Raw genomic sequence first — 26,416 nt, forward strand, 5'->3', positions numbered from 1 at the left:
AAGGAAAACATGTCACCTTGCTCTGTGGGCACAGGGGGAACCACAACCAGTGTCTCGGGAATGTCAGGGCAGTTCACAGACTGCTCCTCAGAGGCCTTGGCTGTGCTGCAGGGATGCTGCAGGTTAGACACCTGCTCTAGTGGTGGCCAGATGCTCTCAGGCTCTAGGTGGCAGGACCCTTCTTCCCAGCATCCATCTCCTCCTGTCAGGGTTATGCTCCTCCAAGTATGGTATGCAAGGCCCCTTGGTTGGGGGCATCTCCCTGCACCAGGCTCTCTGCTCAGGGTCCCCCTCACTCTCTCCAGCTGCTACCTGCACCCAGATCCAGACTGCCCCACGTGCAGCTCCCCTCTGCCTCAGCACTGCAGATGCTCTGCCTCCACCTCAGCTTCTTGGGCTGCACCTCTCTGGCTCTGGCTGGGGCTGCTCTGCTCCCAGCACGGCTCTCCTCTCCCCTTAGCGCCTCCTGCCCTGCACCAGCATATGTGTTCATTTTTATATTTAGGTCCTTAGAGCCTTTGCTGGAGACAAGAGGCCTGAAAACAAACGGATCAATGCCAAGGCAGTGTTGCCAGCACCACATAATCAAAAATCTTGAGGTTCGCTGAAGGAAACACGAGGGGTTTTCTTCTAAAAAAATTACATTCTGGAGTTTTTGTTTGTTTTGGAGCATTCATGATTCGCTCTGGTCACGTTCTCAACCCTTTCTACTCAGCCATGAGAGCAAGACACTGACCTTTGTTAAAGTGAGAGCTGAGATTGTCACATAATCACAGGATTCCAGGAGCTGGCGTCTTAAGAGAAACACCAGCTAGTGAAAGAGTCAGTGTGAAATCAGGCAAGTTTGTGACAACCCCAATGTGATGTTTTTGTGATCTGATGTGACAGGAAACAGCTGCACTTCTAGTGATTGCAGGTCCTTACCTGCCCCCTATCACTGCACTGTCTGAGCACCTCACAAATGCCAACATGCTTAGCCTCACCATACTGCTGTGCAGAGACAACCTGCCAGCAGTGTGGGGGGTGGGGGCAGAGTGAGGGCAGCACCTTCAGCTGATGTTACTGAACATGCTCAGTCTCTGTGAGCATGGTCACTGCAAACCAGGCAGCAAATCTGGGGGACACATGACCCCATGTGCCCTCTTCCCCCCTCCCCCACACCCATATGATGCCTCTGCTGCTGTGAGATGGGGAAGGGCTGTTTCCTCCTTTTTAGAAAAGGAGAAATTCAGGCCCAGACAGAATAAGTGACTTGCCTCACTTCACACAGAGCAGAGAACAGAGCCTGGGTAATTTAACACCTTCGCTACTGGGCAAACCTTTCCCTCTACAGCCAGAACCTGGCAGAAGAGCATAAGGAGATGGATGGACACGCTCAGACACAGTTTGTCTGATAATCATCTCATTGACCCTCCCCATAGTCCCTAGGCCAGTCTGTGCAGCGTCAGGTGATAATGGTCATGTCACCAGTCCTCAGGGCCGGCGCTTCCATTAGGCGACCCTAGGCAGTCGCCTAGGGCGCCAGGATTCGGAGGGCGGCATTTTGTGCGCTCCCCACGGGGCGCACGGGGGCTTCCGGTTCTGCTCCCGTAGCACCGCTGAAGAAGGACCTTCTGCCGATGTGCCATGGAAAACAGCGGCAGGCAATTGAGCAGCTCAATGACTGCTGCTGTCGCCGGCAGCATTTCGGCAGTGGGTCCTTCTTCAGCGGCGGGATAGGAGCAGAACTGGAAGCTCCCGCGTGCCCCACGGGGTGTTCACAAAATGCCGCCCCCTGAATTCTGCCGAGGGCGCCAGAAACTCTGGCACCGCTCTTGCCAGTCCTTGATGTGGTCTTTGTCCTTGGCCCAATACTGACCCCATAATCACTGGGTGGTAACTCCCTTCTCTTCATGTATAATAATGCCTGAATCTGTAATTTTCACTCCATACATCTGAGGAAGTGGTTTTTTTACCCACGAAACCTTATGACCAAATACATCAAACTCAGGGTGGTGAGTTCAATCCTTGAGGGGGCCATTTAGAGATTTGGGGATTTAGCAGGGAATTGGTCCTGCTTTGAGCAGTGAGTTGGACTAGATGATCTCCTGAGGTCCCTTCCAACCCTGTGATTCTATGATTTCTATGAAATCTGTTAGTCTTTAAGGTGCCACTGGGCTCCTCGTTGTTTTTGTCGATACAGACTAACACGGCTATCCCCTGTTACTCTCTGGGCTGGTTCTGCTGGGCAGAAATACGAGCCAGGGATCCTCGTTTGGGTTTTGTGTGACTGTGGGCAGAGGAGTGTCAGGCCTGAGAGAAGGGACAATGGGGACTGCTCGGCACACAAAGCTGGATATGCTGAAGTCCACAATTAGCAGCAATCTGCTCCTCTGCACAGGCTCTTTGGTGCTGGAGCCTCCCGCAGCTGTTTCCCACCAATGCATTTGCCTCCACAGGTCTAGATTCTGACTGGGGTTGTACCATTGCTCCTTTGACCTGAGCCGTTAGCCAGTGTTTGGGGCCTTCCTAGGTTCTTCCATTTGGAGGAGAAATGGATTATAGAAGTCAGATATTTCTTTGGTGCAATCTGTATTAGTTACGAACAATGTCCACACAATTCTGTGCCCTGAACATGGTACAAACAGCAGCCAGCAGTTTTCTTACTTAGGATTCCAAGTCTGCCTTTCCAGAGAACCTTGGGCCTGAAGCAAACTCTGTTTCCTGTTGGGATCACACTCAGGACTGATTCTCTTGGCTTTCTGCCTCACGCACACCAAGCTGCCAGCCAGTCTCTCAGCCTCTGTGTTTTCAGCCAGCTCCAGGGAAACCCCTCTTAGGCTTGCTCAACACTTAACACTTAGATCAACCTGGCGACATTATTCAGGGCAGTGAAACTTTGTGTGCTCTGAGTGCCACAGCTAGATTGACCTAACACCCGGTGCAGACAATGGAATTCTGCCAGTGACCTGGCTACGGCCTCACAGAACGGGGGATTAACTAGAGCGATAGAAAAACCACTTCTGTCAATATAGGCAGCATCTACACTAGGGCACTTCAGGGACACATCTGTAACATTGTAGCTCTGCCACTCTAGCCACTGGCCAACCCCTAGATTGTTAGTCTAGCTACATTGTGGTCAAGGTTCCTTCCCCACTCTGAACTTTAGGGTACAGATGTGGGGACCTGCATAAACAATTCTAAGCTTAACTACCAGCTTAGATCTGGTTTCGCTGCCACCATCCAGATTCCTCAGTCTGGAACACCCCCTTTCCTCCCAAAACCTTCCCCTCCCTGGGTAGCCTTGAGAGACTTCTTCATCAAGTTCCTGGTGAACACCGATTCCAACCTCTTGGATCTTAACACAAGGAGAATTTTTAAACCATCCCCCTTCCTTTCTTCCCCACCAATTCCTGGTGAGTCCAGATCCCAATTGCCTTGGATCTAAACAAGGAAAAATCAATCAGGTTCTTAAAAAAGGAATTTTAATTAAAGAAAGAAAAGTAAAACTCATCCCCTTGTAAACTATGGAATGGAAAATACCTTTACAGGGTAATCAGAATTCATATAAGCCCAGAGGAAAACCCCCCTAGCCTTAGTTCAAAGTTACAGCAAACAAGAGGCAATCCTTTCAGCAAAAAGGAACATTTACAAGTTTGAAAAACAAAAATAAGATAACCCACCTTGCTGGCTGCTACTTAAAGTTTGAAATAGAAGAGACCTGGTTCAGAAAGATTGAGAGCCGGATTGATGCTGGTCCCTCTTAGTCCCAAGAGCGAACAACCCACCCAAACAAGAGCACAACAAAAGACTTCCCCACACTAAGATTTGAAAGGTATCTGTTCCCCTTATTGTCCTTGGGTCAGGTGGTCAGCAAGGTTTCCTGAGCTTCTTAACCGCTTTAAAGGTAAAAAAGGATTGGTGTCTCTGCCAGAGGGATTTTATAGGCATTGTACCACAGGAGGTTCTGTTCTCTTCCCTTTATAGTTATGACAATTGCTCAGAAGCTGTGAAACTTACCACTCTATGTGATGTAGTTAGGTTCAATCTAATCCTGCTGAGAATGGCAGATAGGTCAAGAGAAAAAATTTTTGTGGCTCTAAACACTGCCTCTCCTGGAGTGGATTTAATTGCATTGAGAGTAAAACCTTCTTTTCTCCTCCTGCTGACACCCCCAGATAGTCTTCACCCGCTTCACCTCCATCCCTGGTGCTGGAGGAGCTTCCCAGGGTCATAGCGCTAAAGAGGCCAGGAAGGTTGGGTAGAACAGGAGTCCTCCAGGCCATAAGGGCTGGATCACTTGGCTAAAGAACCATTTTTCCATTCCCAGTGGTCTGTTCCCCCCCATGTCTCGGTGCACTGATCTGACCCAGGATCCCCAGAGTCCCTCCTGGCTCATAGAGGACAGCGGCCAAACAGGTGCACAGTCCCCTGGGGCAGTGATGCTGTTGGCTTCTGCTACCACCGCAGCAGCCCCCAGGGGTCAGAGAAACGGGATGACAGAAGTCCACAGAGAGGTCACAGAGACAAGGGTGTGGGTGAGGCAGAGAGGCTGATCTCCGGGCTTCACCGTGAACTATTTCCCCCGCCCCTCCCCTGCATGGCTCAGGACACAAGTCTGAGCTGGGATCCCGCCACACCAGACCAGGGTCTGATTCTCTCCCAGGGAACGGAGCCCGGCGGGAAAGTGAGATCGGGGCCTCGCACCAGCATTGATAAATGTCACCTGCCCCCGGTCACAGTCCCAGACAACCCAGATCCTCTAGGGGCCCAGCTCAGGGCAGGGGAAGCCAGGGGAGGTGGAGAGCCCAGAAACTGACTTCTCCCCAAACCGCTGCACAGCCCAGATCCCCCCTCAGGGCTTACGGCTGATCTTTCATTCCTCCCCCACAGACTCTCGGCCACCCCCACAGCCCGATCCCCACCCCGACCTCCACCTCCCAGCAATGTCTCCCCGAGGTGAATCCCTCACAGCCCAGCAACAGAGCTCAGTGTCAAATCTCTCAGGGTTGTCGGTAGATCCTGCTTCTTGTGTCTTCCCATCTCACACGTTTCCGATCCTCAGACAGGACGAGTTGGGGATGAGCCGTGTCTGGATCCAGAGTCACATTCACTGGGGAGAGAGAATCAGAGCGTTAGGGGCAGAGCTCGGCCCTGGGGGAGGCTGGGACCATTTCTCACACCCACCAGCAGCCCTGTCCTGGCTGGGTCAGGCCTGGACCCCAGGGAGCTGCCTCTGTCCTGGGCACCTGAGACTGAGCAGGGATGTCACTGCAGCTCCTCAGGGCAGTGATCAATCTATTGGGGATCAATTTATAGAGTGTAGTCTAGACGAGATGAATCGATCCCCAAGCTCTGTCCCCGTCAACTCCGGTTCTCCCCCGCCACGAGAGGCGGAAGCAGAGTCGATGGGGGAGCGGCAGTATCTTAGGTTGACCCTCCACCCCCCTTAGCATAGCCCAGGGCCTAGTGTGTTTCTCATTTGCTTCCAGAAACTTCAGCTCCCTGCTCCCTCTGCTGGGGCTGCTCCATTCCCAGCATCAGACACAGCCAGTAAGGCATCAGAAGCTTTTATTGAGGAGGGAGCAGAGGAGGCTGGTACCAGCTTTATTCCCCAGAGGGACGCTCCCTCCTCTAAGGCCACGTCCACTCCCGGGCTGGGGAACAGAGAGGAAGGTGCAGCATTGGGGAAGAGCTGCTTAAAACCACAGAGTAGGAGGTGGCACTGGGTGAGGTAACTCCATCCCCAGCCTAGAGAGAAGGCAGGAGCTGGCAGCATCACAGGGAGAGCATCTTCCCAATCCAGGGAGCAGTGAGCAGCTCCAGTGGGAGCAGCTCCAATGGGAGAGCCCAGGCCTGCCCAAAGGAAAGGCAGGATGTTGGAGAAGAGCAATGGGGAGACCCCCCTGCACTGGGGTAAAGCAGAGGGGTGTGTCAGCGCTCAGGGCAGAGAGCTCTGTTCAGGTGCTGCTCAGTGAGTGTTTCAGTTCATCAGTGTGGGCATGAACTCAGCACTAAGGTTGGTGTCAGGACTGTTTGTCTGATGTCAGTCTGGGATCTCCCCAGGAGTTCTGGGCCCTTGGTACAAGTTGCTGTGGGGGGGCACGAGGTCTCACCACCTGTGGCCATACCCCCACCATGGCCCTGCCCCATTCCCCCTCTTCCCGCTGAGGCCCTGCCCCCTGGCCAAGCTGAGAACTTGGCTGCTGTGGAGAGCTTCTAATCCTCCACCTGCCCTGGGTGGGTTTCTGGGGGGCCTAAGAGCAGCCCCCAGCCCAGGTCCCTGCTCCCTGGAATGTGTGATGTTGGCTTGGAGTCTCCCCAGGAGTTCCAGACCCTTGGTAGAAGTTGGAGGTGGGGCATGAGGTCCCACCACTGGTGGCCCCGCCCACTCCGTGGCCCTGCCCCATTACTCCTCTTCCCACCAAGCCCCTGACCCCTGGCCAGGCTGGGAGCGTTGCCTGCTGGGGAGAGCCCTTGACCCTCCACCTGTCCTGGGTGGGTCTCTGGGGGGTCTGAGAGCAGCCCCCGTCCCATGTCCCCGCTCCCCGGGGTGCTCCACACAGGGCAGGTGGAGGGTGCAGGGATCCACAGTGCCACTCGGGCTCCCTGGGTGGGAGCCCAGCTCTGGTTTCTGGTCTGGCCGGGGCAGGATCTCGGGGGAAGAGGAGCAGGGGTGGAGTCGCTGACAGAGGCCAGTGCTGGGAAGAGGCTGCAGTCTCACCCTGTCTGTGCGCTCCGAGTGGTTCCCCTCTTTTTCTCTCCAGTGCAGACGGCAGAGTGTCTGGAGGGGGAAAGGATAAGAGAGGTGAGATTTCAGGCTTCATATTTATAACAGTATCATCACTCTGATCTCCTAGAACTGTGATTTCATCATGACACAGAAAGAGGCGGAGACACACTCAGGTATTTAATGTGAAAAGGTCTGAAACCTTCTCTTTCCTCTCTCATTCAGGCATCTCCCAGCAATGGAACCAACATCCTTGTGAACTTTCAACTTGTCAAAATACATGAAACTGTAGAAAAGATCCTTGGATCCTGATTCTGTCATCCCAGATCTGCTTAGGTTTCATCAGGGGAAGTTTGAGTCGCAAGACTGAGGTCCCAGTTATGCTGGTACGCCCTCAAGGTGATATTGGACACTGGACTATGAACTATTTCTGAAAGAACTCTTTACAGCTAGAAAGCTCACCATCTCCGCTATGAATCTGAACCTCGATCAATCAAACTCATGTCTGTGTGTACACTGATCTTTTAACCATACTTTTTCTTTTGTTTTTTAATAAAGTTTAGTTTCGTTAACAAGAAATGGCTGTAACGTGTATTTGGGTAAGATCTGAAACATTTGTTGACCTGGGGCGTAATGTGTCCGATGCTTTGGGATTGGTAGAACCTTTTCTGTTATATGATGAAGTAAGATTTTCAGAAATCATTGTATTTGACATAAGGGAAATGTTTCCTTAAGTGACCTTGTTATTAAGTGATGTGTTCATAAGTTCTTCTGTGGGATAAAGAGATGTTTTGACCGCACAATGTGCTGAAAGACACCAGACACCCACAATGTGCTGCCCAGGAGCAGTAAGCAAAGTCCAAAAAATCCTGTGTGGAGAAAAAGGGTCAAAGTGACCCGTGCACGTCAGTGTGTAATGACTGGTAATGAACGAATCAGAAAGGAAAATAACTTGAAAATAGCTTGGACAGCAAAAGCCCTACCAGTCAGAAGATACTTACAATGCATAACACACATGCATGTGTAGTGTATGAGTTATACAAGATACTTCCTATTCATAACATTCAAAGGTGATTGGAAAAGAACTAATAAATATATAATCTGGATGTGTATAATACGTCTGAAATTGTAAGGAGCAACATAGGAGAAATGCATCATGACCTGCCTATGCCCCAGGAGCAGGTAGCTGGGCAGTATTTCTTTCAGTATGTCTGTCATTTCTTACTTTAACAGTAATTGTAATGGCAAGACATGCTTTTGGAACAAATAAGGGGTTGAATTAATCAGTCTGAGTGTCTTGGACTCTAGGTGTGTGGCATTCTCATCCAACCATTAAATAGAAGCATAATGTAATTATGAACCAATTGACCAGCGCCATTCTCTTCCCACAGTCTCAGACACTTATTCCAGTTTCTCCTCCAAGATCCCTTCTAGGTACCTTTGAACTTCCTCAGAGCCTCCAGTAGCGCAATCGTTTTCTGGGAGAAACCACTGACTTACGCTCTTTCCAGTTCAGGAAAAATCTCCTCTGGCTGCTGCAACTTCTCTTCTTACATCTGGAGAGAAACAATTTCATGTGATTACAGTTCATTGTGAGATTCATAATAAGTGGTTGCAGGGAGTCGCTGCTCTAATGGGACTGGAAGTTAAGGAAAAATTTCTCTGCTTCTTCCAGCTGTAGAAATCTGTCCCCCTAGGACAGACTGAGCCACGAAAAGTCCCCCTCCCCAGCCTCATTCCACACAGGTCTCCAAACAGTCCTCCGACCGGGAAAGACTCTGACCACTGCTGGCCTTGGGCTGAATGTACTCAGGGCCCAGCAGTGACAGGACCCATATTCCATCTCCACTATAACTGGAGGAAGGCCAGTCCCCCCAGGGAGGTGACATCTCTGGAATACTTGAGGTCAGTCCTTCCCACTGAATGGTGTGTAACTTTAACGCCCTCGTGGCAGATGGAGTCTGCTCTGGCAGGCAACCCCTTGCCAAGAGAAGGCGCGTGCAAGGAATGCAAGCAGCAGAAAATCCCTTCCACCCCCAGGGCACCTGTTTCAATCCCCCAGAGTGAAACACCCAACCCACAGGAAAAGTAACAATGGGATATAACAAAGGAATATTTAATTTACAGAGGGATGGAGGAGAAAAACAACAAGGGATAAGGGGCGGCAGAGAACAGGGGTTGCATTCAAACAAAACCTCACGGGCCCAGTGGTAGCAACATCTGACAGGGCAGACACTGAGCAGTGTGTCCGGCAACACAGAGTTCAGGAGCCGAGCAAGTTCCAGACTAATGGTGTCACTAAAGCATAACCTAATAAACTTAAAAGTGGAAAGGCAATAAGAATATGAGTCTTCTGTTAGCCTCTGTGAGCCAAAGTCCTTCCATGTTTGAAACCTATCGGACCTACAAAGGGCTGGCCTGATGGGAAAGCAGAATAACAGCCGTTATCAGTTGCAACAGTTCTAATTGGTCTAAAGCAAAATAATGAGGCAATGTGCACCTTTAGCAGAAAGGACAAGATAACTTTGCAGAAGGAAAACGTACTAACGGCTGCGCAGCCAAGTTACTTAATGCACCTGCGCTTACGTAACTGCTACAGGGGAAGAGGTGGGGGAAGAAGTGTGTGAGAAAAGAATGCTGCAGCCGGACAGAAGAGGGAGGGGAAACAGGGGCTTGCTAGTCAGCGAGAAAAGTTCTCATGGATATAAAGGAACAGACTGCTTGTTTTAGCTGGGCTGGATCTGAGGCGTACTAAGTCTCCGAGCACCGCTTTGGGTCCCAAATAAACTTGTGTTTTGCTTCTCCACCTCGGTGTGTTTATTGGCGCTAAGCACTCCGAGCACGGACCACTGTTGTTCGCCTTGGGCATTCTTCTGTGCCTGCAACAAGTCCAGTGGTGAGTCTTGAGTGCTCCTGGTCATCGTCGGCGCCAGTGAACTCTCCCCAGCAAACCTCTCCGGTGCCCTCTTCTGCCGCTCTGTGCAAAGCCCCACAGAGCGACCACCTCCCCACTTAACTAGCTACAGCCTCCCTCCTTGTTCCCAATGCAGAGTCACCAGCCCCAGTACTTGCAGCCCCATGCAGCTCTGGGCAGCCTGATCCTGGGTCCAGCTCCAGCCTGTCCTTCTCGGGCGATTCCTCCCGGCACAGTTCTGCTCCGGGCTCCTGTCCTGGGCTGTCCCCAATCCAGCCTGTCCTGCTCAGGCCTCTGGTAGCTTCTCCCTGCTTCTTTTTCCAGGGCCTGCAGGGCTGCCTCTCTCCCTCCCTGGAGCTCCAGCGCTGCTCCTTGCACTTTCCCTCCTTTTCTTACTCTCCCCCTCCCCCCTGGGAAAAAAGATTTAAAGGGGCCATGCTCTCTAAACCCCAAAGGGGTTACAGAAGAATTCCAGAGTTTTCTGTGCAAGAATGAGAACCTCAGGACGAAGTTGATCAGAGAGATTTTTATCTAGAATGTGACTTTCCCCACATATTTTGCTGTACAGCCCTGGGGAGATGCAGTGCTAACATCACCATTAAGCCCTTTCCCAGTATTGTGAAGTGCGAGGGGGAGTGAGAGGGAGCTACATACCTCCTCAAGGTGCTTCTGACATCCTAGAGGGGAAAGAGAGGGAGAGAGAGAGAGGAAAGACTGTCAGTTCCATTTGATTCACACAGGGGATCCCAGGGAACGGATTTTGCAAATACAGGGAAGAGAGGCCCTGCCCTGACCCCAGGGTCATGGATTCCCTGAGCTAATGGGACTTTCCCATCTTTAATATCTCTGTCTGTAACTCTGCAAAGAACAATAGTCGCTCACAAGTCAGCAATGCACACGTCCAGTTACACTCAGATCTCTGACCGCCGACTCCAGTGCTTATGATTAAGGCGCCCTCCTTTCCCTGTGTGGGGATCTGAGATGTTTCTAACCACAGGTGCTGGTTTCCAATTGTCCCCACAGGTGCTCAATCCCAGGCCCTGCCCTGACTCCACCCCTTCCCCAATGCCACACCTCCACCCTCCCTCTTACCACTGAGGCAGGTGGGAAGCGCTGAGAGGGAGGAGGAGGAGTTGATTGGTGGGCATGAGGTGCTGAGGGTAGAGGGGGGAGCTGCAGGAGTGGCACCAGGGTTTTTGGTGCCCTAGGCGCTGGGCTATTTCGCTGCCCCGCGGCTCCGATGGACCTGCTGCACACGTGCCTGCGGATGCTCCACCTGAGCCACGGGACCAGCGGACCCTCCACAGGAATACCTGCGGCAGGTCCACCGGAGCCGCGGGACCCGCGGACCCTCCGCAGGCATACCTGAGGGAGGTCCACCAGAGACACCTGCCGCCCCTCTGGCAAAATTCCGTCCCCCCACAATCCTGGTGCCCTAGGTGACTGCCTAGGTCGCCTAAATGGAAGCGTCAGCCCTCGGGAGCTGGCCGCCAATGGATGCTAAGCACCCACTAATTTTTTTCCATGGGTGCTCTGGCCCTTAAGCACCCATGGAATCAGCACCTCTGTTTCTCCCTGTCTCACCTGCAGGAATTCACTCGCTGGCTTCTGACACTTCCCCTCCAGCTCACTGATCAGCTCACTCAGATGGGAAATCTGCTCAGAGAGTTTACTGGCATTTTCATTTTGGATCCTCACAATCTCCTTGTCCAGCTTCCCCTGCTGGGCCAGCAGGAGTCGCTCTTGTTCCTTCAGGAACTGCCGCAGTTGCTGAAATTCAGACACAATCTTCTGCCTCTCGGTTTGTGTTTGTTTCTGTATGAAAATAGGGAAAGGGCTGGTCAAGGACATGGATGGAGCCTGGGGTCCTTTCATGGAGAGCTGAGTGTGCAGGAGGGAGAACTTAGTTGAAAATCCTAATATTTCTGACATTTGACTTTACCCTAGGGAGAGGATTCTCTCACAACTTCCCCTTCAGCCCCTATACCGCTGAAAGGGAGGTTTCCATGTTTGTCATGTTAGCATATTATGTCATTCATGGTCTCTGGGAATTCAGACCCAGAGCAGCAGGAGGCAGGATCCAGCACCACACTGACAGAGACACTAGGGGAGAAAAAAGAAACAAACATGTTAATGCACGAAATGACCAGACACAGTGGACAGCACTTCACGGGTGACATTCAGTTCACTTGAGGAGGATTTCTGAGAAAGCCACAAGAGCTAGACATTAACTGATCAACTGAAATGGAAGCTTAGGGCTTGTCTATGCACAAATCTAACCCAGCAATCCGTGGTCATGGAGAAACACACACAAGTCCACGTTCACCAAGGCCACACAGGAGTCTGCCTCCAAACATACCTCCCACTGCAAATCACTGCTGGGTCATAACAACAGGCACCTACCAGATACTCCTGGTTTTTCCCCTCTCCAGTCACTTTCAATCCCCGTAGCTTTTCTCGCTTTTCCCTCAGAGTCTTCAATTGGGTCTGGATTTTTTCCTGAAGAAACAGAAAGGATTTGGGAACTTCAATTTGAATGGTTGAGAGGGGTGTGGAGCTTTTTCTTTTTTCATCCAAGATGACTGTTGGTCCCAATCACTTTGTGAGATTAGGGCCACCAAGGAGATGAAACCTTATCAATGCAGATTGAGAGTGTGTCATTATCAGACTCGTTACCAATTTGGATTCAGTCTTTTTCGTAATTAGACATAGATCTCAATTATAACCAAGCTTTACTGATATTTGTGAATTGATGAGTGGTACAGAGCATAACAGGAGATTGGAGTCACATGGGGGTGAATCAATCAATCTGTTTTTGAGGTTCAATGAAAAAAGTGATACAAATCTCAGAAGCCACCAAGGTTTCAATATGGGCTGGGATTTCAGCCCTGAAGCTCTGGGGACTTCACTGGTTGGGCTGAGCTGGTCTAAGGACCAGGGCAAACCCCATGAGACGTCGGGAGGCCATTCATCTGGTTGGAAGCTCCACAGTCCCAGTTTTGTGGAGCACTATCCGTCTCTGGTAGGGACCCAGCACTGGGTGTGGCTTCGTCTGGTGAAAAAGAGGGAAGAGGAGACCGAGGATGCAGGAGGACACCAGTGAGGGTAAGGGCAGGGGTGCGAGTGGCACTTCCATGCACAATGATGCAGGTGCGGTCGAGCTGACAAAAGCAGGGGAGGGCCCAAGCAGGCTGATCGTTTCAGGTGCGGGAGGGCTCCATGCAGGCAGGTGTGGGGATGTCCTATATTCTGGGGATGCCTCAGGGCCCCTCCTCATGAGGCAGATTTGTATAAGGAAGTATTGGGGTTTGCCCCAGTGCTGCCCTAACCCCTTTCAGTGGCAATGCCCCCTGGGCAGGTCCCCACTGTCCCATTCCCTGGTAAAGATCCCGGAAGCAGTGCATTCTGGGAGATTTCAAAAGGCTGCCTGGTGGGACTAACGGAACCACTCTGGCTGGTCCTTGCCCACGTACACAACAGAACAGCTCAGACTGGCACCGCTCAGCTCCAGCCTGGGGTTAGTTTTGCTACAATCCAGTGTAATCCCAGTGGTACTTGGCGTGGACCTGAGCTGTCTGGAGCCCTTTTGTGTGCAGACTGAAGGTGCTCGGGGTCCCATACAGCGTTTAGCCCAGTGATCTCCTCTACTGCAGGCCAGCAGCATCTGAGTTTAACCCTTCATGGAGCAACACAGGAGTTCAGATTCCCAGTGGGAAACCTCATCTCCCTGGTGAGTCTGGGTCTTTTATCGAGTCTTTTTCTCCTACTGTCCACATGTCATCATTGCTCCGTGCTCCTGAGGGGGACAGTGGATCCTAGTGGTTAGGGCACTGGGCTTGCCCTTGGAAAAATGGGGGTTTATATCCAGCTCTGACACTGACCTACTGAGTGACCTTGGACAAGTCACTTCCTCTCTTTGTGCCTCAGTTTCCCCTCCCACCTTTTGTCTCTCTTGGGCCAGTTAGACCAGGGGTCAGACAATCAGGGTGGGCGCTTCCATTGAGGCAAACTAGGCAATCGCCTAGGGCGCCAGGATTTTCGGGGGGGGGGGGCAGGGCTCCGGTGGAGCTGCCACATCGTGCCTGCAGAGGGTTCCGTTGTCTGCGGCTTCCGGTGGACCTCCCACAGGCAGGCGTGGCAGCTCCACCGAGCCAATACGACCAACGGACCCTCCGCAAGAAATGGCTGCAGGCAGCTCCACCGGAGCTGCTCGGAGCGGCGCGGCGAAATGCTGGCGCCTAGGCGGCTGCCGAAAACACTCTAGCTGCCGGCTGGACAATATGATTGGGAGTCTATCTCTCTCAGCCATTATGCTTGATTGACGACTCGTAGGTGGTTACCTCCTCTGTGTGCCCACAGGCCGTAGTTTGCCCACCCCTGAGTTAGATTGTAAATGGCTCAGGGCAGGGATTGTCCCTCACTGGGTTTTCTACGGGACACCCCACAATCGAGCTCAGATCCCGTCTGGGGGCTGTAGGGGCTGCTGGGATGCCAATAACAGTAATAAACACTGTGATCCAATCAGTAATAACAGACACAGCTTGTAACTCCCCCTTCTCCGGTCTGAAGGTGGCACTCCCATAGACTGGCCTGCAACTCTTGTGAATCAAACCTCACCGGCCATTTAACAACTTCCCGTCTGCAGAGAGTTCCCTTATTTCACTAGTGGAAGCTGGGTTTGAAAAGGTTTCAGCTGCTCAGAGAAAACTTTCCCACATCAGACAATTTTTAAATCGTTCTGTTGCCTTTCTTGCCAGGCTGGAGTATCATTAATTTGTACAGCCTCTTTCATGCAATGAAGGCTACACACAGCTGAGTGACACAGTTACACCTGTCTCAGGAAACTTGTGATGCCATTAACCTGTAATTCAAATCCAAAGTTATTGTCCATTAGAGTGGACAGCAAATCTGTACCTTGTACTCCTGGGCAGCTTCCTCTATGGGAACCACCCTGTGAGCGCGGTGAGCCCGGGATCTGTCGCACACCACACAGATGGGGGTTTGATCCTCTTCACAGAACAGTTTCAGAGCCTCCTGGTGTTTCCCACACACCCTGTCCCCTCCTCTTCCCTTCGCTACCTGTAAACTCAGTTGCTTGGCGATTTCTACTATGTTTGCCAGCTGCCTGTTGGGCCTGAGGTTTCTCTGCCGCACAGTTTGCCTGCACTGAGGGCAGGAGGTGGCTATAGCTGATCCCTCCCAGCACTGGCTGATGCAGGCTCGGCAGAAATTGTGCCCACACTCCAGACTGACAGGTTCTGTGAAATACTCCAGACAGATGGGACATGTCGCTTCCTTCTGGAGACTTTCCATGGGGCTCTCTGCAGCCATGGCTCCTCTGGGCAGTTTGGAACAGGCTTTGTTTCAAATTCCTCAATTCACACTATGCCCCGCCTGCAGCAGCAAGGGGGTGTTTCCCTTCCTGGAACTGACTCCTGCTCTTTGTTCAGTTGGAAGGGGCCTACCTGTAAGATTACAGCCCTGGAGGTTGTGGTGAAAAATTTACCACTGGGGCTCTGGTCTGGCAATCAACCCCAGTGCTGGTGGTGGGGTCACTGGGGCTTCACATGGACGTCAGTCAGCTCTCCCTGTGAGGATGAGCCTGCAGGAGCAGGGTGTGTGTGTCTAAGGAGCGATAGTCAGACTTGGTGGAATTCTTTTTTTTATACTATATAAGTTTGACAGATAATGTTCATTTTAAGCAATTTTTATATTTATTGTAAACTTTCACAGTTGCACAAAAATCTGGGTTTCAGCATTTCATTCCAATCGTTACCGATTTAAATTTTCACAGCTGTGGGAAATTATGGGGGATCTGTCAATATTTTGGCAGATAATAACTATTTACTGACACTGGACACTGAGAGTCAAAAAGTTGAAGCTTTAGAAGTGTTAAAATTGTCTGTGGGCAGCTAAATCTCCTCCTTCCCCCAGGGCAATAACCCAATTCCTGCCCCCCTCCACCACCACATGGACCTAGGCTGAAAGTCCATCTGATGGCGGCGCAGGGGCCTGTGAAATGTGCTGGGATCTCAGCCTGGGCCCTAGCGGGGCAGGTGACCCTGTGACATGACCACTCCCAGCAAGACCTGCACTGATTTTCTCCCTGTTTGTCAGTCCCAGCAGAGAGGCCAGGGACTCAGTGCTTTACTGAGACCCATCTCCTCCCTACCAGGTGAGGGCTGGGGCCCAATGGCCGAGGCCAGCGGGTGTGAGGGGAGCTGGCACGAGGGGTCCCTGGTTCAGTGCACAGGATGTGGGACAGAGAGCTCTAGGGGTCCCTGGTTCAGTGCTGGGTGTGCTGGCCAAAAGAGCAGCCATTACACCTGTTCTGAGCCTGGCGGCTCCTGCTTCTGTTTCCCTGCATAGTCTCCCTAGCTCCCAGGGACTCCTGGCTCTCTGTGGATGGCAACGGGTGTGAGGGGAGCTGGCGCTGGGGCTCCTGCGCTGTACAGGGGATGGGCTAACCAGAGATCTCCTGTCCCCAAGGCTCTCAGGCCACTTGTCCAGCCTGGCTGCAGGAGGGGATCTGGGGACAGACTGAGGGGGCCTGGGAAAGTCTGGGGAGTCAGCCACCTGGGAGCAGACATGGAAATCCAGCAGTGGTGAGAAAGGAAAGGGACCGGTGCTCAGGGCTGTGTCCCTTAGATATTTACCGCTCATGTCAGTGAAGATGCTGATTGGGTGGTCACTGGGGGCTGAACAATCAAAATTATAATTCAAAGTACAGTGGATCTTATTAATTGTTGTCAAACAATGACTGAGAAACCTTCACCAGCCACTTCCCCAGAGATGCCAATAACCTGAGTGTTAATAAACTTCTTTCGCCAGCATAGACCTCAAGGCAGAAGAAGATCCCAGGACCTGATCTGGTGCCTCTTGAAATCAGAGGAAAGATTCCTAGTCACATAAAAGGCTTTTGGATCAATCTCTGAGTGACTTGGTCAGTCACGCTGAGTGCCATTCACTGCACCCCCAAAACTGGGTTCTCTGCACATGCAGTGCAGGAGGGTTCGGGAGGTGAAATCCACCCCTATCCTGGAGCCAGGACATAGGGCCCCAGCACAGCACAGCCTGTGCACCCTAAAGCCAGCCCCTCCCCCAGCCTGTGCAGGGGGGGCCACGGAGAGGGGCTGGCACTGGGAAGAAGCTGGCACCACAGGCAGGGGCTGTTCCTCATGGGGAGGAGCTGCCCTGCCTGAAGCACAACCACTGCCTGTGACACTCCGCACATGCCCAAGGCTTGCAGTGGCCTCCTGCCCCCAAACTGTGCCCATGTTAAAAAATGGGCAGGCCTCAGTGGCTTTACTGCCATGGCCCCTGGTCTTCCCTGTTTCAGTGTGCCTGGATCTCCTCACTGCTAAATGGCTAGTTTTAGGGCTTTGTGTCCTGGCCACTGTCGCTTTGGTTAGTAACTTTAGCTACAATCCAATGGAGATGTTTGCACTGGAATTGTCTCATAATTTAAAGACAATCTTCTCCTAAAATCTCAGCCTGTCTGAATGGTCCTAGGGATTTCCCCCTTTTCTCTCCAGTTCAGACAGCAGAGTGTCTAGAAGAGGAAAGGAGAAGAGAGGTGAGATTTAAGGCTTTCATATTAGAACAGTGTCCCCAGTCTGAACTCCTAGAGCTGTGTTTTAATTATGCCAGAGAAATAGACAGAGACACACTCGGGTATTTAATATAAAAAGGTCTGAAACCGTCTCTTTTGTCTCTCACTCAGGTATCTCCCAGCAATGGAACCAACATCCATGAAGCCTCACAACCATCCCAGGACACGCAATCTGTAAGTGAGATTTACTTTTCCCTCATCATCCCCTCCCACCCCTCAGACTCCAGTTGGTTTGTCTCATTCACTTACTGCCTTTTGTCATAACCTAGACCCAGATCATTCAAAGACTTTGGCATAAAAGTAACTTTATCCACTTGGGTCCCTTTGACACTAACGGGATGTTCAGAGCACCCTGGAGCGCTGGCTGCAGCCCCCCTGCACCACTGGAATTCTGCTTCCAGGAGACATTGGAGCTGCTTCTCCTCCAGCAGCTAGTCCAATCCGTCCTTTTGCTGCTGCAGCCTCACTGCTATTGGCAGTGTGCTCGCTCCAGCAGTGTCAGCATGTTTACATGCACCCCATCTGGGAATGACACCTCCCAGGTGCTGTGTAGAGGTGCCCTCATTCGAACTAGGACATTCTCAATGTAAGTAGGGTCTGAATGAGCTCTCCCCTGACACCTAGTGATGAGCTGGGGAAGAAGACTTCAGGAGCTGCCCGTGTTTGCATGGACGCACCCATCCTGCCTGAGAGCACAGCGTGATGGGCCTGCTTTGCCCAAACGATCCATTTTGGCTGGTATTGGATCACAAGTCAGTTTGTTATTGGGGGCAGAGGTACTAAAGTGTTGTTATTCTTGTTGTGTGAATCAAGGGCAGCAGAACTGTGCTTGACATACCCTGATTGAGGGGCTCCCCCTCAACTCAACTGCCCTTGCTGGGCAGGAGATGTTGGTGCCAAAGACTAGTGGAGGTGTGAGAGGGTGGTGAGATATTTGTACTAGATGTTATAAGCCTTGGGTGCAATCTAATTTCTTCTAGGTCCACTGTGTAATCATAGAGTTGATTAAGATTCAATGGGGAGTTTTGTTGCATACCAACAGATCTGCAATCAGTGATTGTCGGGTCTAATCATTAGATCTTTGTTGGGAGAGTTTCTCTGATACCATAGACTGCCCTGTGTGTGCTACCAGTGAGGGTCCCCAGCTAGCATCTGAAATCATTGAGAGCTGCGCTAAGTGGTATGACTTGAAGATGTCCCAGAGAGTGTGGGGTGGCGAGCCAATAACTGACTGAGCAGCTGGTGCGGTGGTAAGTAGAACTGTGAGGGGCTGGCAAGGCATCTGGTGCCAGAGCAAATGCCTGGACAGTGGAGCAAGCAAAATGCAAGCAGTGGCTGACGACATCCCCCAGCAAACACTTTTCTACTATAAAGGGTCTGAGTCTAAGAAGAGGGGGAAAAGGCCTCTGGCCACCTCCCCTCCCCCATCTCTACTTACAGTTGCAAAATCACTTGAAAGACAATAGGAGCATCCTTGAACTGGGGGGAGTGGTCCTAGCTGGAAGGCTTCCCAGTGAGCAGGGACTGCTGAAACCTTTTGTGTGAGAGAAATCCCTTTGCTTGTAAGGATATGTCTACATGCCAAGCCAAAGTCTACATATATTAGGTTGACTTACAGCCACCACAGCAATTACTGCAGTAGCTGATGTCCACACTACCCTCCTTGGGTCAGTGGGGCATGTCCTCACCAGGAGCACTTCCACCGACCTAAGAGGGGCCTCCTAGGAGTCTGACTGCCCCACAAGCTCTGGGTGGGCTTCACCCCTCTCCACTCTCCATTCCCTGCAAAGAGCAGGGTAAACCACCTGGGGCTTCTCGTCCCCCCAGCATTCCCCTCCCAGTTTGACACCAGATCATTGAAAGCTACCCTGAGTACAGTCTTTCAACCAGTTGTGCACCCACCTTATAGTCATTCCATCCAGATGAATGAATTCCTCCCTGCTGGTCAGAATTGAATCTAACCCGGCTGCCCCCAGTTACACCCCCCCCCATCAGAAAGCAGAAGTTGTCCCCGATGTGTTCCCAGTACTTACTGCACATTGGGTGCTGCTAGAGTGGCCAAGCGCCAGTTTTTGACCAGAAAGTCCAGTAAAAAAAGGGGACCTAACCATTTGCGGTCAGATCTGCTGACTGGACACCCAAAGTCTAGTTACTATGGGTGCGGGGGCACTGGGTCATCACTCACACCAGACCCTACTCAACCGGGGCTGCCTCCTACCTGTATTGAGCAGCTGCAACTCCCAGCCCTGGCTCCACAGGCAAGTCCCTCCTGACCCAGGCAGGGAGGGGGAGAAGAGGAGTTGACGGGGCAGGGCAGAACCTTGGAAGGAAGGCTGATGGGGGAAGAGGCAGAGTTGGGGCAGGGCCTTGCGGGGAAGAAGTGGGGCAGGGGTGGGACCTCAGGGGAAAGAGGTGGGGCAGGGGACATTCCACATTCCTGCTGGAGTGTCCGGTTTTTAAATATTGCCAAGTTGGCAACCGAAGTAGCTAGCTGAGAGGCTGGGAAAAATAAGAACAAACATACAAATATCACTTTTCACAGCAGCAGACTTAACTAGCTATAAAGAAATTATGATTTTGATGTGTCTCTGGGTAAGGGAACTGTTGGCCCCTCACTGAAACTTAGTGGGGTGAAGGGTTGGTTGGCCCTCCCTTAGCACCAAAAGAAAGGGGAAGAGTGAATGGGAAATCAAGATCCTGAGTCTGACAGTGGGGAGGGGTCAGCACTCCAGGTCAGCCTGATTGATAGGGCATGCAGCCCAAAGGGGGAGTCAGGAGCCTGGGGTCCCATCCGCTGTATCAGCTGGAGTTGGCAGGGCCAGAGCAGGGCAGGAGCTGCTAAGGAGAGAGCAGAGCTGGGCTGGGAGCAGAGTTGCCCCAGCCAGAGCCAGAGAGGTGCAGCCCAGGGAGCTGAGCTGGAGACAGAGCAGCAGCAGTGCTGAGGCACAGGGGAGCTGGGGCTGGATCAGTCCAGAGCTGAGTGCTGTGAGCAGCTGGGGAGAGCAAGGGGGGACTCCGGGCAGTGGGCTCACAGGCTGGACTGAGAGGCAGATCATAACCGTGACCGGGGTCGATGCTGGGAAGAAGGGTCCTGTCACCTAGTGCATAAGGGCACAGAGGTGGCTCTAGGCATTTTGCCACCCCAAGCACAGCAGGCAGGCTGCCTTCGGTGGCACACCTGCGGGAGGTCTGCCGAAGCCGCGGGACCAGCGGACCCTGCGCAGGCAAACCGCCGAAGGCAGCCTGCCTGCCGCCCTTGCGGCTACTGGAAGAGCGCCCCCAGTGACTTGCTGCTCCAAGCATGCAGTTGTCATGCTGGTGCCTGGAGTCACCCCTGTAAGGGCATCTGACTACGGCCAGAGCAACAGTCCAATCTGCTGCATCCCTGCAGCACTGCCAGGTCCTGAGCAGGAGGCCTGGGATGTGCAAGAAACAGACTGTGGACTGCCCTGACATTCCAGAGACACTGATTGTGGTTCATCCCACGGAGCGTGGTGACATGTTTTCCTTTCACCGTTCCCATTTTTTTAATTACTTGCTGCTTAATGAATTGTATTTGTTCTGAACTCTATGCAATGGTCAGGGAAGCATCCAGAGTGGAGTGAGCACCCTGGAGTGGGGACACCCTAGACCCTGTCTTGGGGGTCGAGCCCCACGGGAATCCTGGGTCCATCCTTGTCCGGATTATGAGGACTAGAGTGGAAGTGGAGTCCTCGAGGTCTTTCAGGTTTCCGGGTGAAGGGAGTGGGAGTGAGGACTCAGATCCTGTTGCTATTCGATTCCACCTGAGTAGTGTATAAGCCAGGAAAGTTCCCCCAAATAGCAGGACCATTCCCACGCTTACCTCTGTGCAGATTTACTGGGTTTTCCTAAATTTAATTAAGTATTTTAGGAAAAAAAGTGTCAGAGCAGCCACCGGCAAGAGCCATCAACTCTAAGGCCACCAACAATTTTGTCGTAAGAACCCCTGGACTAGATGATCGCGATGGTCCCTTCTAATAAGGGCTTGTCTACACTGGCAAGATTAAAGCGCTGCTGTGGCAGTGCTTGAAGGTGGCACAGCAAAAACTCACCTCCCTGAGGGGCATAGCTCCCAGCGAGTGTGGCTCCCAGCTAGGGTGACTGGATAGCAACTGAGAAAAAACAGGACGGGGGTAGGGGGTAATAGGAGTGTATATAAAAAAAAAGTCCCAAAGAACAGGACTGTCCCTATAAAAACGGGACATCTGGTCACTCTACTCCCAGCGCTGGTGCGCTGTCTACACTGGCGCTTTACAGAGCTGAAACTTGCGGTGAGAAAGTCGCAGTGCTGAAAAGTGCCCGTGTAGACAAGCCCAAAAAAGAAGCCAGACACAGGGGCGAAGCGCAGTGCGGGGATATCGCTAGGACCCAGGAGCAGCCGGGAGGCGGCTCTGTCCGGGGGCAGCGAGCGCTGGGCTCCGGCCCGGCAGCAAGGAAAGTGACTCGCAGCCGCTGCGGTGACTCTGGCTCCAGCGAGATCCCCGAGCCCGGCGGCTTGTGCTGGGAGCCCGGGCCCTGGCTGCAGCGGGAGGGGAATCTCCAGCAGGCCCTTCCGCTGCTCCCCAGGAGCCCTCTCTCCAGGCCAGGGCAGAGCCCCAGCCCGGCCGGCCCCTGCCCCTGCCACTGCCCGGGGGGCCCCGCTCCGGGGGAAGGTGAGAGAGACCCGCCCCGCCCGGATTGGGGGCGGAGGCTAAAGAGGTCAGGGTGAGGGCAGGCGGGGAGCGGGATGGGCAGGAGGAGCGGTGCTGGGCTGCGGAGGCAGGCAGGGATGGGGGCTGGGGCGCACTGAAGGGAAGATGGGGGGATCGGGCCGGGGAGATTGTGGGGCTGAGGGGAGCGAGGCTGGAATGGGGGAAGATGTGAGTGGGGGGCACTGAGAGGGAAAGGGGGGATGTGGGGAGACAGGCTGGGGAAGGGAGAGACAGAGGCAGGGAGGTGGTGGAGGGGTGGGAAGAGATACAAAGGCAGCTCTTTCGGCCCATGGGACAGGAGATGTTGAAGGTCTCAGTGGGGATTTTTTTCCCTCCTGAAACTGGTCAAACAAGGGGACTAACCCCTCAGGGCTCAGAAGCTACAAGGTGCACACATGCACACACACACACTCTTACACTTTAAGGCAAACCTGTGATTTTGGGGTCTGTTTCCTGAGTGTAGAGGGCAGCCCAGGGCCTGGTCTGATTTGTGGGCAGGATTCAGATCTCAGCCACACCGGAGTCATACCGGAGTCACTGCTGGCTCTGGCAGGGGGTGAGTGTGGATGGGCCATTGAGATCAGCCTCTGCCTACCTGTCCCGGGGGCTGCCGGGGCAGGACAGAGAGGTTCAGAGGGTCACCAAAGGGCTCCGGTTCTGGCTAACGGAGAGTAGGATATATATTTCTCCAAAAAACTTCAGGGCAGTCCAGATTACCTTGTAACTCTCAAATCTATACCCAGTGAGTTCTAGGAGCAGGAAACTGGAGTTGCCAACAAGTCATTTCAGACCTAGAGGAGTCTTCAGACGTCTTTTTATTGAGTGCCACGTTTGTCACGGTGATCAGTCCCACCCCACCAGTCGTTACTGCGTGAGGCAGCAGAGCCTCAGAGCATGGTGACTAGCTTGAAGCTCCTCACTTCTTTGGTGGGGACAATGTTGATGAAGGTTTTGTAAAGCACCACCCCTTTTGGTAGAGGACAGATCACTTCCCTGCTCTCTTGGCTGCGGGGTGGTGGCACGTAGACCTCCTTCGTGAATCGCACAGTCCCATTCTCCAGAGCATAGAGACTCTTGTTACAGCCCATCCCCACATGAGCCCCTGGTTGCCAGCATATTATCCGTTGGGTGGCTAATGTGTTGCCTGCATGAACAAAGGCACCCTCTGTTTTCTTATAGCCGGTGCTGGGGTGACTGGGGGGTTTGGTGGCGGTGAACAGGCTGCTTTTGGCTGCTCCACAGGTGACTGCGATTGCAGTGCAATGGACATCCAAGAAGAGTGGAGGCAGCTCAAAAAATCTCGGTGGCCGCAGCCCCGGGAAACGCTATGGCTATAAGAAGGAAGAGTAGGAGGCGTATATGTGTCTCTCCCTGCTCATGTTATTACAGCCCAGGAGTTCAGCTCCCCGGATCAAAAGCTGCCGCCTCCTCCGTTTTGAGCTGGGAGCCCAGACTGAGCTGCTGTTTCTTATCCAGCGGAGTCTGAGCCTGGGAGAGACCTTCATCAAAGCCCCTTCCCTGCCCAGCCCCCGGGGGAACTTTCTCGGTGGTTGGAACCAGCCCTTGGGGCAGCCCCAGGCTCTGCTGACACCAGCCCCAGAGCTGCAGCCTGCAGGTGATGGGGAGACCTGAGGGACAAGGCTGGGGCCGGGCAGGAAAGTGACTCTGCACACAGGGCCCCCGTGCAGGGACCTGCTGGTGAGTTTGTACTGGAGGGGGACGGGGTTCCCCCTGTGCCTGTGGCTCCCCAATCTGTTGCTCCTTGCACAGCCAAGTTCAGATCGATCAGTCTGCTGAAGAGCAAACACCCATGTAACTTGGGCAGAATCAGTTCTCCCAGACAGAGGGAAGGGGAGAGAGGGAAGGTGAACAGACTGAAAGGGGCAGCAGGAGCAGGAAGTCGGGAGGGAGGTTCCCAGGTCCCAGCCCTGCCCAGATCCATTCCCCACATTCCCCTGGACAGACTGACTCTCCTGGGCACGAGGAGAGGAGCTGAGAGAGGAAAAGCCTGGTCCTGTCTCACTTGAATCACTGGGCTACTCGGAGGGTGGGGGTATGTGCTGCCTTTGGGGACAGTGTCAGGGGGAATCCTCCAAAGTGGCTCCTTTGATTCTGCTTTTTCTCTAGCAGTCAGCTCAGGGATGCTCTTACTGGGAGGATTTAAAAGTGCCCCAGTGGGTTTAGTTCTGCTGGAAGGGACCTGGCCTGGATGGTAATGAACTAACAGGGTTTCTTCCCAGCATGGCAGAGTCCAGAGCGTCTGTCTGCAGGGAGATGCTCCTGAGGGCATTCTGCGCATACAGAAATAAATACTTTGTGCACAGTATTTTAAAATTCTGCAATTGTTTTTGTCAAATAAATGAGGAGGGTCCAGCTGCACAGAGATGGGAGAGATCACTCTACAGCTCCCCCTTCCAGGACACGGACTCAGTGGTGAGGCTGCACCCAATCCTGACACAGCGCAAGGACCGGGCTTGCCCCAGAAACACCCCAAGGCCCTGTCCCCCATGCCAGGTGCACCAGGTGTGGGCAGGCAGACTCAGCAGGGCAGGATCCCAGTGTGGAGGGGCTTGGTGTGGGGGGAATCCAGGTGTGGGTTGAGAGAGTCCTGTATGGAACAATTTGGGTGGCTCAGTGGAGGATCCATGTGAAGGGGGATCTGGACGCACAGGGGCTTGTTGGGGGGTTCTGGGTGGAACAGTAATGGGACTCTGCTGAAGCGTCCAGGTGAAGGTGGTTAGGGCTCAGCAGGGTGAGGTGTGAGTGTGGGTGGGGGATAGATCTCAGGCAGGGGGTCTGGATGTTGGAGGCTTAATGGGGGCATCCAGATGCTGGGGAGTGGGGTCAGTGGGCTTGTGATCCAGGTGCATCTAGTTGGGGCCCAGTAGGGTGGAGATCCAGGTGCGGGTGGCTCCTTGGGGTGGTCAAGGTGCAGGAGGAGTGGGGCTTGTCGAGGGGCATTGGGTGCAGAGGGGGGTGAGTCTCAGTGGAAGAGTCTGAGTGTGAGCGGGTCTGGATGCACAGGGGTTGGGCGGATAGGGGAGCAGCTCCCTGCATAGCCATCCATCCCCCTGCAGCTGAGGAGCGATGGGTGCAGGAAGCATGGGTGGGAGGGTGAGTTTGCAGAGCATCCTATACCAGGGGATAAATCTGGGGGTGCATCTAACATGGCCCCAGATGCCGTGCCGGGGAATAGAAAGTCCTGTCTTCCCCAGCCCAGCCAGAACTAGCAGCTGAGCCAAGTGCAGGGTAGGAGCCATCCTACCCATCCCACAGTGATTTACACACTGCCAGCTGTCTTACACACCAGAAACACACTGCTGAGGAGGCTCGCGTGACTGCTTTTGTGGCTTCCCTTTGCTTCATCATCAGAAAGTAATTTTTCTGCGGTGAAACAAAGGAATCTGCGGGGAACATAAATTCTGTGCATGCGCACTTGCGCAGAATCCTCCCAGGAGTAAGGGAGAGAGCCTGGGGGGAACTGGGGTGTGAAATGGAGTCAAGCCCTTTCTGTAACCTCCCCCATCTCCCCTCTCACCCTGACAGGCTGGAGAATCACATCCAGGTTTTGGTCCAGATCAGCCCCTATCCCGCAGGAGAGGGAAGGGAAATGGCTGTGTTGGAGCCAGATCAGGTAGGGGATTTTCAGGGAACTGAAGAGAAGGTTGTTGTGGAGGAGGAAGGGCAGGAAACACGCAGCGTGAGGCAGGGAGGGAGGGGATAGGGTGCGATAAACCTGCTGGGACGGGTTCAACCTGGGCCTGATTTTCCAAACAGGCCCTTGGAGGGGTGGGGACATTCCCCTATTTCTGGACCAGGAAACACCACCCTGAGCAGGGCTGGGAGAAGTCCAGAATCCCAGTGCTGGAGCTTGAACCCATTAGCCAGAGGCTACCGTGAAATACGCAGGGAAGCTGTCAGGATTCCTGTCCCCAGCTCAGAGCTCTGCTTCCCGTATCACCTCTGGCTCGGAGGTGGATGGTAAATGAGAAGACCCTGTCCTCCTCCATCTACTGGGAGGGACAAGGAGCTCTCAGTTTCTCCCCACCCTGGTTGCTCTGAGCAGGGTAGGGGTGGGATTCCAGTACTGTTGTCCTCCCAGAGCTTCTGAGATGTTTATTTTTTCTTCTTCCTTTCCTGTGTGACTAGTGGGATTGCTGCTGGGGGACTCTTGTTGTTTCAGATGCCGGTGACCTTCGAGGAGGTGGCTGTGTATTTCACCCAGGGGCAGGGGGCTCTGCTGGACCCTGGTCAGAGAGCCCTCTACAGGGACGTCATGCTGGAGAACTACCAGACGGTGACCTCACTGGGTAAGGGACTCCTGTGCCCTCGGTTATTAGAAAGTTTGGGGGCTGCATTTCTGACTCTGGTCAGGTTCTTCCCTGGTCAGTTAGATTGGAGCGGAATGCGTTCCATAATCCACAGCTGCCGTGTAAGAGAGAGAGTTGCATCTCCAACCCCCCTTCAAT

At 53.2% G+C, this 26,416-nt stretch overlaps 2 protein-coding genes and 1 long non-coding RNA gene across 4 annotated transcripts in view; 1 reads left to right on the forward strand and 2 right to left on the reverse strand.

Annotated features, from left to right (window-relative positions):
* Positions 1 to 14,954, reverse strand: part of LOC116823721 (zinc finger protein RFP-like) — a 415,971-nt gene extending 401,017 nt beyond the window's left edge. Inside the window, exons 1-4 of one of the 2 annotated variants that reach the window (XM_075071627.1) lie at positions 14,538 to 14,954; positions 12,027 to 12,122; positions 11,208 to 11,438; positions 10,278 to 10,300 (exon numbers count right to left, since the gene is read on the reverse strand). In XM_075071627.1, the coding sequence (XP_074927728.1) occupies positions 10,278 to 10,300; positions 11,208 to 11,438; positions 12,027 to 12,122; positions 14,538 to 14,954 (767 nt within the window). The remainder of the gene's footprint in view (positions 1 to 10,277; positions 10,301 to 11,207; positions 11,439 to 12,026; positions 12,123 to 14,537) is intronic. The other variant, XM_075071626.1, reaches the window with a different exon arrangement.
* On the reverse strand, positions 5,061 to 8,209 carry LOC116825478 (uncharacterized). The gene is made up of 3 exons (XR_004373848.2): positions 8,148 to 8,209; positions 6,704 to 6,763; positions 5,061 to 5,092 (listed from the first exon to the last, which is right to left on the reverse strand). It is a non-coding gene; the product is annotated as an uncharacterized LOC116825478 (long non-coding RNA).
* A 10,539-nt stretch (positions 14,955 to 25,493) lies between the features above and the next one.
* Positions 25,494 to 26,416, forward strand: part of LOC116825475 (uncharacterized) — a 49,650-nt gene continuing 48,727 nt past the window's right edge. The window contains exons 1-2 of the mRNA XM_075071692.1: positions 25,494 to 25,581; positions 26,131 to 26,257. Of these exons, the coding sequence (XP_074927793.1) occupies positions 25,558 to 25,581; positions 26,131 to 26,257 (151 nt within the window). The 5' untranslated portion in view covers positions 25,494 to 25,557. The remainder of the gene's footprint in view (positions 25,582 to 26,130; positions 26,258 to 26,416) is intronic.

Source organism: Chelonoidis abingdonii, chromosome 12 (assembly GCF_003597395.2).
Source record: "Chelonoidis abingdonii isolate Lonesome George chromosome 12, CheloAbing_2.0, whole genome shotgun sequence".
NCBI classification, from domain to species: Eukaryota; Metazoa; Chordata; order Testudines; family Testudinidae; genus Chelonoidis; species Chelonoidis abingdonii.